The 12,415-nt window shown below is 64.4% G+C and overlaps 1 protein-coding gene across 12 annotated transcripts; it reads right to left on the bottom strand.

Annotated features, from left to right (window-relative positions):
- Positions 1–251: 251 nt before the first annotated feature.
- KIFC2 (kinesin family member C2) lies at positions 252–12,208 on the bottom strand. 12 transcript variants are annotated; one of them, XM_015292320.3, is made up of 20 exons: positions 11,983–12,208; positions 8,338–8,464; positions 7,021–7,217; positions 5,744–5,809; positions 5,527–5,667; positions 5,221–5,460; positions 4,901–5,074; positions 4,658–4,805; positions 4,437–4,567; positions 4,250–4,361; positions 3,994–4,175; positions 3,803–3,907; positions 3,476–3,606; positions 2,936–3,059; positions 2,617–2,746; positions 2,318–2,547; positions 1,973–2,107; positions 1,787–1,886; positions 1,445–1,473; positions 252–1,266 (listed from the first exon to the last, which is right to left on the bottom strand). In XM_015292320.3, the coding sequence occupies exons 1-19, from the start codon at positions 12,115–12,117 to the stop codon at positions 1,469–1,471; spliced, it is 2,613 nt and encodes an 870-aa protein (XP_015147806.2). In that variant the 5' UTR covers positions 12,118–12,208; the 3' UTR covers positions 252–1,266; positions 1,445–1,468. The 12 variants fall into 12 exon arrangements, with proteins under 12 accessions (XP_015147806.2, XP_046755531.1, XP_025010039.2 ...); XM_046899575.1 differs by lacking the exons at positions 1,445–1,473; positions 11,983–12,208 and adding exons at positions 8,556–8,729; positions 9,267–9,522 and having other exon boundaries at positions 8,338–8,481; XM_025154271.3 differs by lacking the exons at positions 1,445–1,473; positions 11,983–12,208 and adding exons at positions 8,556–8,729; positions 9,267–9,522.
- Between the last annotated feature and the right edge of the window lie 207 nt (positions 12,209–12,415).

Genomic DNA, 12,415 nt, shown 5'->3' with positions numbered 1-12,415 from the left:
TGCTGCTGTGAGTAAGGGCTGCCATGAGTGAGGGCGGCCACGCTCCCCAGCACCGTGCAGGAAGTCCGAAGTGCAGGAAGGTTTCTCTCTGGTCCCAGCCCTGAGCACAGCCTGTGGCTCATCCTCCTCCCTGACAGATCTCTGCTCCACACCTGAGTTCTGGCAGCTCTCAAGGCAGTGGGCTCCAGCCTGTAACAGCCAATGGGGCAGGGCATGGAGCCCGGGGGGAAGTAACAGCAGCACGGGAAGAGTGGCTTTAATGCTTTATTTAAAATAATTTTGTTATAAAACAGGATATATATATATTATTAAAATACATAGAAACATCTAATCTTAACAAAAGACTAGATTTATTTTTCCCTTTTTTTCTTTCCCTTTTTTTTTTTTTTCTTTAATAGGATATGGCGTGGAGGAGTGCCAGGAGCTGGAAGGTGCAGTGCATACCTCCCATGGTTGCAGCTGCCCCAGGAGCTGCACTGGGGCTCCCACTGCCCCTCCGTGCCCCTGCCAGCCCCCACCACCACACGTACTCCAACAGCACTGGGCTGGAGGGGTTTTTTTTTCCCATTCCAAGACCATGTAAACAGGTTATAAATATTTCAAACACATTCATCTTGACCACACTGTGATCTCTCTTGAGAAGACAACTGTTCAGTCACTTTACAATAGCTTCCTTCAAGACTGCAAAGCCCCTGCTGGTGCCAGGGGGGCAGCCCTGTGGCTGCTCTCCCTTTGGGCAGGGTGCATGCAGCAGCACCGGGGTGCCTTCGTGCAATAGGGCATGAGAATCCAACAGGGAAAGGAACTGCTGGGGTTATTCCGGCTTCAAATCTGGGCCGTGCTGCTCCAAAAGAGGCCAGGGTGGGGGGCGCGGGGTGGAGCAGAACCTTATGGCAGGGAGCTGGGCACAGTCACGCCAAGCCAAACCTCGTCCCGCACTTCAGCCCGGTGCTCACTGCTCCGAGCCAGGCTCCTGCAGCAGCAGCGTCCCCACCGCAGTGAGATGGGGGTGCTCAGCCCCGATCCTTCCAGCCAGATACCCCAACTGTCCTAAAAACAAAGCTGCAGAGGTGGGAAGGCTCCTTGCTCTGCCTAAAGCCAGCAAGAATGAGAAGTCCCAGAGCCGTGTGTCTCACGACGGGAGGTGCCACGGCAGGAGGGGGTACTGCCACCCCCAGGTACAGCTCCGAACGTGGCCGGGGCACCGAGGTGGGTGAGGGGCTGAGTCCTGCAGCGTGTGTCACACGGGGACCGGCCTCAGCTTCCCTGCGGGGACACAGACACGTGCATCAGGCTGGGCAGGGGGCACAGCCACCACAGCTCGAGGCCCCAAGCGATGCGGTCCCAGCAGCACCCCTGTGAGCAGCGCAGCCCTGCAAGCCCCCCTGCCTGGAAGCGGCGCTGAAGCAGAGCCCATCACCGGCTCCCGGCCGCACGCACTCACCTGGCAGCCACGGCTGCCCCTAATTCAGGCTGAAATCGAAGAGAAGGGAGGTTCAGCTGCGGGCGCTGCCCTGCAGCATCGCTCCCTGGCTGCCCCACGTGCAGCCCCAGCTGCTTTCCCCACGTGGCCCCGCGCTGCCGTGTGCTGGGAGGGGGCACTTCAGGGGAAGCCCTAACCAGGCTCTTGCCAGCCAATTAACCAGCGGTTAATGAGCCGATTACAGCACAGCTCGCTCCACACGCAGCTTCGCGTGTCAGCAGTGGGCTGGGAGCCTCCTCTGATGGAAGGTCACAGGTTGGGCACTCTGGGAGCGTGAAGTGGGACCCCCACGCCCTCACCCACCTGAGGTCTGCAGCTTCCTGCGGATGGAGGTGCTGCGGCCGCTGGGCAGCCCAGGGCTGGGGGACGCGTGGCCCCGGCCGGAGGATCCCGGCAAGTCACCCTGCGGAGAGATGGGGCACAGCCCCGGGTCAGCTCATGCCTCCAGTGGTGGCACACAGTGAAAGGCACTGGCGGAGCTGTGGGTACCTCCAGCTGCTCCTGGCTGGGCCAGGACACCAGCTCGGCCTTGCGGGACACAGGGCCCAGCTCCACGGAGCGGACACGCTCAGCAAACTTCAGGGAGCACAGCGTCTCACTGCTGTTCTTCTCGGCGGGGGAGACCTGCGGGTGGGAGCAGCAGCACATCACCCAGCTGTCACCCACAACCCCCCGCCCCGCTGCTCAACAGAGACAGGGAGCTGCTATTATTAACCCACCGCCCCCAGGATAGCCCCCGGCCGCCGTCTGCAGCGGGCACGGCCCCGTCACCGGCAGAGAGAAACCGCAGCAGGTGGCACGGAGCGCAGGGGATGGGGGACGGGGAACCCAGACCTGCACCATCATGAGGGTCTTGCTGTCCCCGCTGAGCGAGTCCTGCAGCAGGTAGGTCAGCTTGGAGTTGCGGAAGGGCACGTGGCCCTGGCGGGAGCGCAGCGCGTAGATGACGTCCCCCAGCGCCGACAGCGACCTGTTGATGTACTGCGCCTCGCGCAGCCGGCTGCCCTCCGCGCCCGAGCGCCCCACGCGCTCCGAGCCCGCCAGGTCCACCAGGTTCAGCTTCCCTGGGGGCACAGACGGACGTCAGCACCGCCAGCGCCGCCCCGCAGCCCCGCCGGGGGCACTGCACCCACCCGTGGTGCGCAGCCCCGTGCTGCGGTCGAGGCCGCGGACGGTGACGATGAGCAGCGCGTGGGAGCGGGAGCTGTGCTCGTTCAGGTTGGTGCACTCCGTCACGCGGTTGACGTGGCCGAACTCGAAGACCTGGGGGTGAGGAGGGGGTGAGACTGCGATCCGCCCATCCCAACACCCACCCGGGCCCCGTGCTTTTATTTCTGACCCCCTGCAGCGCACCCAGGGTCTATTCTGGGCTCTGTTCCACCCCCCCCATCCAGGGACAATGCCACAGAGCCAGCAATGCACCGTGGGACGACTGCCGGCTCCGTGCCTCACCTTGTTGATGTCCTCCACGCTCTGCACGCTGAACTCAGTCAGTCCGGGTACGTAGAGCTGCCCGCTGCCATCAGGGCACAGCTTGATCTCCAGCTTCTCCTGGGGTTCCTTCCCCAGCAGGTCCCTGCGAGGGGGAACACATCAGCACCCATCTCCCACCCGGTCAGAGCACGCTGCTTCCAGAGGTGCAGCACGATGCAGATGTGCACTCAGGGCCTGCGCCGGACCCTGTGCTGCCAGAGAGCCCCCGCGGCTGCTGCCGTCACTCCCCCAGCTCCCAGCGTCCGGGCAGGGCAGGAAAATGTTTCTCATTCCCTTGGCTCCCAGAGCACGGTTTCTAAATATAACGGCTGAGGCCGGGGAGCCGGGCCAAGGGGAAGGTGTTTGGAGCCCGGCGGAGGAAGCGGGGGGAGCCCAAATAAGCAGAAACAGCTCCAAGGGAGACGGGGCCCAGATTGGCGCTTCCTTACACGGTCAAAGCTGAGCCCCGAGGGCTCCACGTGACGCTGTGCCCCAGCCAAGGGCTCGCATCCATCATACCTGAGTGCCTCGTTGTAGATCTCGGCCACGCTGACGCTGATGGCGTAGTCCCAGTCGGCCGCCTTGCTCCGCACCTCGGAGAAGAGCAGCTGCAGGGCCCGCTGGTTGATGCCTGGGTTTGCAGAGGTTCCCTGGTGAACAGGGAGAGAAATGATCCTCTGTGCTTCTTTCCGATGCAGCTGAGCAGAAGCAAATCTCGGGGGTTGCGGCAACAGCCAGGATCAGCACCCAGCCTGGGTTAGCGATGGCACTGAGACCCGGGGCACAGAGGGCATCACAGAGCGGGAAGGCAAGGAAGAAGAGGGAGGCAAAGTCAGGCAAATTCACCTCCATCGTGTACGTCTTCCCTGCCCCTGTCTGTCCGTAGGCAAAAATGCAGACGTTGTACCCATCGATGCAGGAGGTGACCAGGGCCTGAACCTCTTGAAACACCTGCAGGGAACCAGAGGGCATCGAGGGGCGGTCCCACGGCCCTCCCCGGGCTGTCATGCATATTAGCAGTGCGAGGCAGCACCCACCTCCTCCTGGGACGCCTGCGGGGGAAACACCTTGTCCAGCTCAAAGGACACCTGCTTCCCCTTGTGCAGGAGGTGCAGGACGGCGTCGTCATCCGCATCGAATGTCACCGCGCTGACCGCCTCCGGGCCCTCTCCATCCTCCTTAGTGATGGGGCGGACTCTCCCGAAGACGCGGATGTTCCCTTGGGGGGGGAGCAGAGGCAGCGTCAGCCCCGCCGTGGTGCCCGGCCGTCCCCGCAGCCCGGCCCCGCCGCACCTTTCAGCCGCACCAGCTCGTTGTGGCACTTCTTGCGGAGCTGCAGCTCCCGGCGGTACTTGCGCAGCAGCTCCCGGTTGGTGCTGTTCACCTCCTCAATGGCTTGTCCGATCTGGGTGAAGCACAAAGCTCAGCCGCCCGCCCGCACCGCGCAGGGAGAGGGGCTGTGGGCTGACCCCGGGCTCACCTCGGCCCTGGCGCTCCGCAGGGTCTCCTGGAGGAGCAGGGGGAAGTCCCGCACCTGCCGCTTCAGGCTGTTGTAGTCGTGGGTGAGGGTGCGCAGCGCCGGCTGCAGCGTCAGCAGGTTGGTCCGCACGCCTGCGGGCAGCACGGGGTGAGGATGGGCGGCCCCAGCACGGGGGGAGGCCGAGCGGCCCCGACCCCGTGAGCCCCACGAGCCCTCCTCACCCGCCAGGTTCTCATGCACCGCCTTCATCTCCACTTGGGCACGGGAAAACGCCTCCTCGATGGCACGGTTCTTCTCGTCCTCCATCGCCTGCATCTCCTCCAGCATCTGCCCGTGGGCCCGCTCCAGCTCTGTCTCGTACATGGCAATCTGGGGGGATCGGTGGGGTAAGGCAATGCATGCACATCAGTCCCAGGTGCCCGCCTGGTTCGCACCGCTGCACTGCTGCGCCTGCAGACCCCTACCTGCGCCCGGAGCTGAGCCGCCGTCTTCTGGGAGCTCTGCAGCTGCTGCTCCATCTCCTTCAGCACCTGCCTCTGCATCCCCACCTGCTCCTGCAGGTACTGGTTTCGGGACTGGCTCTCGCACAGGGCCTGCTTCGCCTTGGCTGACTCCACCTCCACCGTCTTGATGACGTACTGCACAAAGCCCCCACAGACGATGGTGCGTTACGGACCGAGGTCACCCGGAGGGGGACGATGAGCAGAGCAGCAGAGCGGCACCGCAGCGCTGATGCGGGGCGCTGTCACACAGCCGGCAGGAGGCACAGCCCCGCAGCGCTCACCTTTATCTGCTGGGGCTGAGCCCTGAGGCTGGCGATGGTCTCCTGGCTGTCCCGCAGCCGCCGGCTGAGCCTCTCCTCCTCCTGCGCTCTCTCGGCCAGCGAATCCTTGAGCCGCAGCTCCACCTCGGCCAGGCGGTTCGTCTTCTGCTGCACCTCCAGCTCCAGCTCCGCCAGCTTGGCTCGGGCCTCCTCCGCCTCCCTCTGCAGCTGGCACAGCCGCTCCTGCAGCCCGGCGCTCTCCTGGCCACAAGGCGGGCTCAGCCGAGGCCGTGGCACCCACGGCCCCACCGGTCACCCGCAGCTCACCTGGAGGTGGGTGCAGTCCCGGCACGCCGCCTGCTGCCGCCGCAGCTCCCGCAGCTCCCCTTCACGCGCCTTCATCTCCTGCCGCAGCCGCTCATTCTCAGCCGCCAGCAGGTCCCGGTGCTTCTCCGCATCCGTGCCACCCTGCGCAGGGTCAGCGTGTGATGGGAGCCCCGCCAGCAGCCCCCTGCACCCACTCACCCCCTGCCGGCGAGCTCACCATCTCGGAGCGCAGCCTGCCGATCTCCTGCGCCTGCTCCCGGAGGTTCGCCTTCAAGTTTTCAACCTGCACGCACGGGGAGGCTCCGCTGGAAGCACAGAGCCGTGCCCCCCAACGCTCCGCTCCCCGGGAAGGGATTCCCCTCTGACCGCTCTGAGGCACCGCGCCGCCCCCCGCCCCAGGGAGCCTGAGGCTGTCGCCCCACGCAAACGACCGCGGCCTTTTCTGACCCTCCGCGGATCGTCATTTAGGAGCTGCTGATTTACAACACACACAAACGCGCTCACATTGTGCTGTAATTAATTATGATAAGTTATAAGCCACTCCCTTGCGGAGACGGCGGCGCGGCGAGCTGCCCGAGCGCACCTCCGCGTGTGCCGGCGGCAGAGGCTGCTCCCGGAGCCAGGACCTCAACTCAACCCCTCCTCCGCTGCCCCTCAGCCCTCTCTCAGCACAGCCCGGCGGTGCTCCGGATGGGAGGAGGGGGGCGTGGAGCCACGGCTAAGCCACCACCACCCTCCTGCTCAGATGAACGGCGCACCGCAGGGCTGCGCTCCCCCCGTGCTTCCAGCCCCGACCACGTCCCCGCACCTTCCAGAACCTCAAGGATAAACCTCACGGAAAAGCACACCGCCCCACACACGCAGCTGGAAGGCCCCAGCCACGTGCCAAGCGAAAGCTCATGGGGGAGAGGAGCTGCTCCCTCTGCTCCCCAGCGCAGTGCCCCGCTACACCAGCACAGCCCCCTGCCCTACCTCCTCGGGCAGCTCCGGCTGCAGTCCGCTCTCCAGGCTGCTCAGGGACTCCTTGGCAGTGGGCTGGGGGCTGAGGCACGGCCCGGCCATCACTGAGCTCACGGAGCCCAGGTTCACCCCGTGCTGCGCAGCCCCGGCACGCCAGCTGCCTGTCCTGCTTGTGTCATGCAGACTATGCCAACCAGATCCAGGACAATTACATCCACCTTTTTGACACCAGTGGAACAAGCCAAACCTGACTGTAATAGCTTCCACAACATCCACATGCAAATCCCTTTATTAGCAGCCTGGGTTTCAATCTCCCTGTAATGAGGAAGGTCCTCGCATCCACAGCTGTGTCTGCACCGGCTCGAGAAACATCAGGGGGTCAGCAGTGAGGCCAGCCCCTGCCCACAGCAGCACAGCAAGCACCGACACCGACACCCGCTGCTCCTCACTCCAGACAGCTCCGGCACCCTGAGCTACGCTCTACACATCACAACCCACAGCTGGAAGCCCAGAGCGTGCCCAAAGCCCCCCTACCTGCCCTCGCAGCTGGACGGAGGCAGCGATCTCCTCGCTCTCGCGGGCAGCCAGTTTCTCCTGCAGAGCCAGCAGCTCCTCCTGCAGCCGCAGCTTCTCCTCCTGCAGGTGCGCCATGGATGCCACCACCTTCTGGATGACGGGGAAGGGCCGCTGGGCCGGCAGACCGGCGCGCTTCCCGCTGCAAAACCGACCCCCTGCGGCAAGAGCGAGCAGAGCGGGGCCGGGTCAGCCAGCCACAGGGGGACACGGGCACCCCACCAGGGGAAAGGGACCCAGGGAGACGGCAACGGGAGCACAGCAGGGCTGGGGGTCCCGGTGGGAGGGCAGCGACACCGATGCGTGCCCGCGTTACAGACAGAGGGATGCTGGCATCTCCCACGGCACACCCCGGGGTGCCCCGCGCGGACGTGCCGCCACCCAGCCCCGCTGCTGCCTCTGATTCACCCCCTCAGCACCACAGCCTTTTTTTTTCCCCGAATGAGCAGGTGCCAGTGGAAAAACAGCATGGGATGGTGTTATTAAAGGCTGCGTCACTGAACACGGCAGTGTAATGGAAGCCAAATTCAAATTACACGGGCGACCCAAATGGTGGCACTGCTCGTCGAGCGCGACTTTCTGACCTTCGTGGCGTGAGTTTAAACACAGCTTTCTGCAAACGAAGCCCTAAATTGCTCGGTGGTTCCAGCAGGGGACGAGCCGGCCTGACTCACCGCCACGCAGCGCCGGTGCAACCAGCAGCACGGATCCGGGCTGCTCCCTGCCTTGCCCGGAAAGCGAAGGTTGGAAGGCAAAAGGTGATGCTGGGAGCTGCTTGGCTGCCTGCAGGCGGGCTGATGCCGCGTGTCAGTTGTGTTTCACACACACGCTGCAAGGCTTCAGCTGTCCCGAGGTACTGACAGCTGTGGGGACCTGTGCTGTCTTTGAGCAAAGAGGCAGCAAAGAAGGACAGCCAGGAACCCGTGCTCCTGGCACCACCTCCAGAAGGGATGCTGGTTTTTGTTCTCCTGCCCGGGGCTGCACGCACAGCCTCGCTCAGCGCCCGCTTCCTCCCCGTACCAAAGGGACGCTCCAGCCAAGGGACAGGAAACCCACACCTGAAGGCAGCAGACCCTCCTGCCCTCCCCGCAGTGAGCACTGCCTCCTCCCAGCTGGGCTAGGCACGGCTCAGGGAGGCACCGGCGCTCCGCGTGGAGACATAGCGTGCATCGCCTGCATGGACACCGGGCCCCTTCTGCAGGACGTGAGGGTGTGCGTCCCCCCAGCTGCTCCCCAGCCCCCATCCCTCAGTCCTGGCCGCATCCGCGCTCCCCTCACCGGCTTTCTCCAGGCTCATGGTGCGGGCTGCCTGCCCTGGCACAGCGGGCTCACATGGGGATGCCGGTGGTTCCTCCGTGGTGCGCACAAGGGCCGGCTGCTGGCCGCGCTCCAGCAAGACCTGTGCCTGCAGGGTGAAACGTGCTGCTGGGCTCCAGGCCTCCCCGTGCCGTCCCACCGGGTGCGCTCTTCCAGCCCCACGTCCCCGGGACACCCACATCGCCCGGGCGCTGCAGGGACGGTCCCACGTCCCCACCCTCTATTGTCAAGAGGAACTCAGCCGGCTGCCTTCGGGTCTGCCCGTTACACGTTGGTGTCTGTGCGCTGGGTGGGCTTCAGCAGGGCCCTGGTGCCTCAAGACTGAACGCAAAGTGCTGGGGCTTTTCCAGCTGCTGCACCAAAGGAAGACCCAGAAGGAGGGAGGAGAGGAATACGGCAAAGGTCAAAAAAGTCCGGGCTGTTGTGTAATTCCGCGTTCCCGGCTTGCAGGGAGAAAAAATATCTATCTATTTTTAATGCCACCAGTAAAAAAAAAAAAAAGTGCTGGCGAGGGGATTCTGCGGGGGAACGGCCCGGATCAGCCGCCCGCCCCGGTCAAAAGTTCCCTTCCTTCCATCTGCTCGGGCAGCGGCGCAGCGCGGAGCGGGGACGGGCGGCCCCGCAGAGGGACGGCGGCGGCAGCGCGGGGACGCGGCCACCCCGGAGCGCACGGAGCGGGCGGCCCCTTCCTGCGCCGCCCCAAACGTCGCCTCGCGGGGCGGCCGAGGCCCGAAGCGGACCGGCAGGAGGGCGAGCAGGAGGACGCGCAGCCCGCAGGGCACCCCACACCCTTTGCGGCTCGCTCCCGCTCCCCGGCCGCGCAGCAATGCGAAGAATGCGGGCTTGCCGGTTCCTCCCCCCGCCCCTCCGCGGAGCCGTGCGGTACTCACGCTGCGGGGGCGGCTCCCGGCCCGGGCGGGCTGCCGGCATGGCACGGGGGTCCCCGGCTCCGCGACCCCTCGGCGTCCGCGGGGAGAGCGCCTCGTCGCCTCTCACAGCCCGCCGTCCCCGCTCCGCACCCCGGTCCCGCCCACCGCCGTCCCGCAGACAAAGGGAAGCCCGGCCCGGCCCGGCCCCGCCCGCTCCCGGTGCCCTCCCGGTGCCGCTCACCGGCCGCCCGCTGCCGCTCCGCTCCCCGCCCCGCCCCTCTCCCGCCCACCCGGGCGTCGGCATTGGCTGCTCCGCCCCGGTTCGTTGCCGTGGCAACGCCAGGGACCCCCGACGGGCGGCGGTGCCGGGGGGATGCGCGGCCCCGCACCGCCCCCCCCGACCCCACACAGCCCAACTCTGCTACTCTCAGCCCCTCGCAGCCCCTCGTAGCCCCACACAGCCTCTCTCAGTCCCACCGAGCCCCGCACAGCCCCTATAACCGTACATAGCCTCACACGGCCCGACTCTGCCCCTCTCGGCCCCTTACAGCCCCTCATAGCCTCATCCAGCCCCACACAGCCCCTCATAGCCCTACACAGCCCCACGCTGCCCCTCTCAGCCCCTCATAGCCCCACACAGCCCCTACACAGCCCCTTTCAGCCTCACACAGTCCCACACAGCCCTATATAGCCCCACACATCCCTACACAGCCCCTCATAGCCCTACACGCCTCACACAGCCCCTCTCAGCCCCACACAGCCCCACCGTGGGTGCTGTAGGGGTTCACCACACAGGGCTCCCCACGTCCGTGCAGCTGCTGCTGTTGGTTCAGGGACGTTAGGGGCGGACATGAGGTGACTGTAAGCATTCCAGCAGCGACTCTAATGTCGTACTGTCACTGACTTAATTTACGAGCTGTGAGGGCAAAATAATGCTTATGCAAATGGCTCTGGGCGTTAAGTCATTTCCTGTCCTTTGAATGCTTCAGGTTTTTGATGGCACTGCAATTATGCAGCGGGCGTACGCTGCATCAATTGCATCCAAAGGGACTACATGGATGAGGGGAGAGGGGGGCGGACGGCTCCCGAAGCACAGCCTCAATGCACCGGGAGATCTGGGAGCCCACCGGGCCGGTGGGGCTCAGCCTGAGAATGGTATGTGGGACTGGACACGGAAATCCCCACCCTCAGGGCTCTCTCCCATTGAAACGAGCCCCTCTGTCACCCCACGGCGAGCAATAGGGCTGCCCCCCCTCCAGCCCCACCTCACTGAGCGCTGCCTTTGCTTTCTCTCCACGTTCCAACGCGGCGCCGCGGGCTCTGCCCTTCCTTTTAGAGCAGCTTTTTCCCTGTCTGCAAAGCATCCCTCCTCGCTGCCAGTCTGGGAGCAGACATCCGAGTGCCGGCCCGGGATCAATGAGTGCCGGGAGAGCGCCAGGAGGGCGGCCGGCCCCGCTGCCACCTCCTGTGTGTGTGTGTGTGTGTGTGTGTGTGTGTGTGTGTGTGTGCAATGAGGGACCTGCTCAGCCAGGCGGCTTCATTCCCATTTCCTCCCCATTTGCCCCTGAGTGTGGATGGAGGGAAGCCCCATTGATTGCACTGCTGTGCTGATGGGGGCCCTTTGCATCCGCCGTCTGCTCCGCTCCAAGCAAATATTTAACCTCCATCCGTATCACCTCCAGGGAGATGGTGGAAAATACAATATCCGAGCAAAAGTTTAACCCCCCCTCCGTGCCCTCCCAGCAAGCCGATGGCAGGAATGCAGGCAGGGGGCATACCTGGGTGCTCTCTGCAGGCAGTTCCCACCAGGAGGATCAGATGGAGCGAGAATGCATCCCCAGAGAGCAATTAAGCATACCGCAGCTCAGTGCCGTAACCCCGAGAGCCCCAGCGAGGGATCTCCATGCTGAGCCTGCAGGAGCAGCTACCGAAACCCCACATTCCCTCGTCGCCATCTAAGCTCTTTAGCGAGTTTTAATTAAGTCTTAGCGTGCTCCTGAGAAATTTGTACTCGTTTCCAAGTTCACAGTGGGAATTAACCCAACCCGCAGGCAGCGATGCTGAGATAGGGCAGCGCTCAGGTGGCCCGGAGCCGCCCTCACTCACCCACCCAAAGTCAGCAGCCGGGTCTTTTTCTCCTGCTGTGCAGGAGGGTCCCTGCAGGGCCCGGCCCCATCCCTGGGCCCCATCCCTGCCCTTCTCATCCCCAAGAGCTGAGCCTGCAGCTGCCTGGCCGGGAGGTGCGAGCACCAGCAGAAGGGATGGCAGCGCTCTCCTTTAAAAAATGCATCCTGTCCTCAGCAAAGCCGTCTATTTTTAGTGCCCTCAGAAGCACGCTTGGTTTTGGAGAAGGTGCTCGAGCAGTAACTGTGAATAATTTAGGGAACGGAGTTTGGAGGCTGATGTCAGCGGCCGTGCCACTGAGGGACACTGAGCGCACGGCTTGGCTGCTCGGCGATGAATCCCACAGGGACACGCAGCCTTAGGAGCCTCTGTGGGAAGAGCAATGCTATCGTGGTCACCCTGTGCCCGGCTGGAGGGGGGTCCTGGGAGAGCCATGGCACAGCTCTGCCACCTCCCAGCTGCTCGGGCTGCAAACTTACCCTGCCATGCATTATTCACACCTCTCATATATAATGCACAGCCCTACACCCACACCTGGCGCACGGCTCGGAGCTGCATGGCAACGGATGGACGTTGCGGCGCACCGCCATCGCTCCCACCCCACCCCTCTCACCTGGGGGCCGGGCCCTGCTGCCCACCGCCTCGCTCCTGGCAGTCCCCCGGTGCTCTGCAGAGCCACACTCTGCCGTTTGCTGCCCTTGGTCCAGCCCAGCACTGAGAGCGCAGCCAGAGCGCCCAGCGCATGCATGGCACCGCCTGCTCCAAAAAGGGTCCCCAGGGCGGCTGCTGCAGAGCGCTGCGTCTGCAAGGGAGGAGAAAGCAACGTCCCCTCTGCTCCTGTCTGCCGGTGCCTTAAGAGCAGATTAAAGCCCGGCCCTGCAAATTGCTGACACAACCTATTTCTTAGGTGAGTGGACGGGTGGACTTTTCTCCCTCTGCAGATAACTGTGCTCAGACGGGAGCGGGTTTGCTCCCTGAGCGCCACCCCGCTTGGATGCACAGCAATGGGGACAACAGCGGTCCCAGCAGCCACCAACCCCTCACCC

This window comes from Gallus gallus, chromosome 11 (assembly GCF_016699485.2).
Source record: "Gallus gallus isolate bGalGal1 chromosome 11, bGalGal1.mat.broiler.GRCg7b, whole genome shotgun sequence".
Lineage (NCBI taxonomy): Eukaryota > Metazoa > Chordata > Aves > Galliformes > Phasianidae > Gallus > Gallus gallus.
Note: the sequence above shows the minus strand (reverse complement) of the source record. Positions and strands in the feature narration are given on the sequence as shown.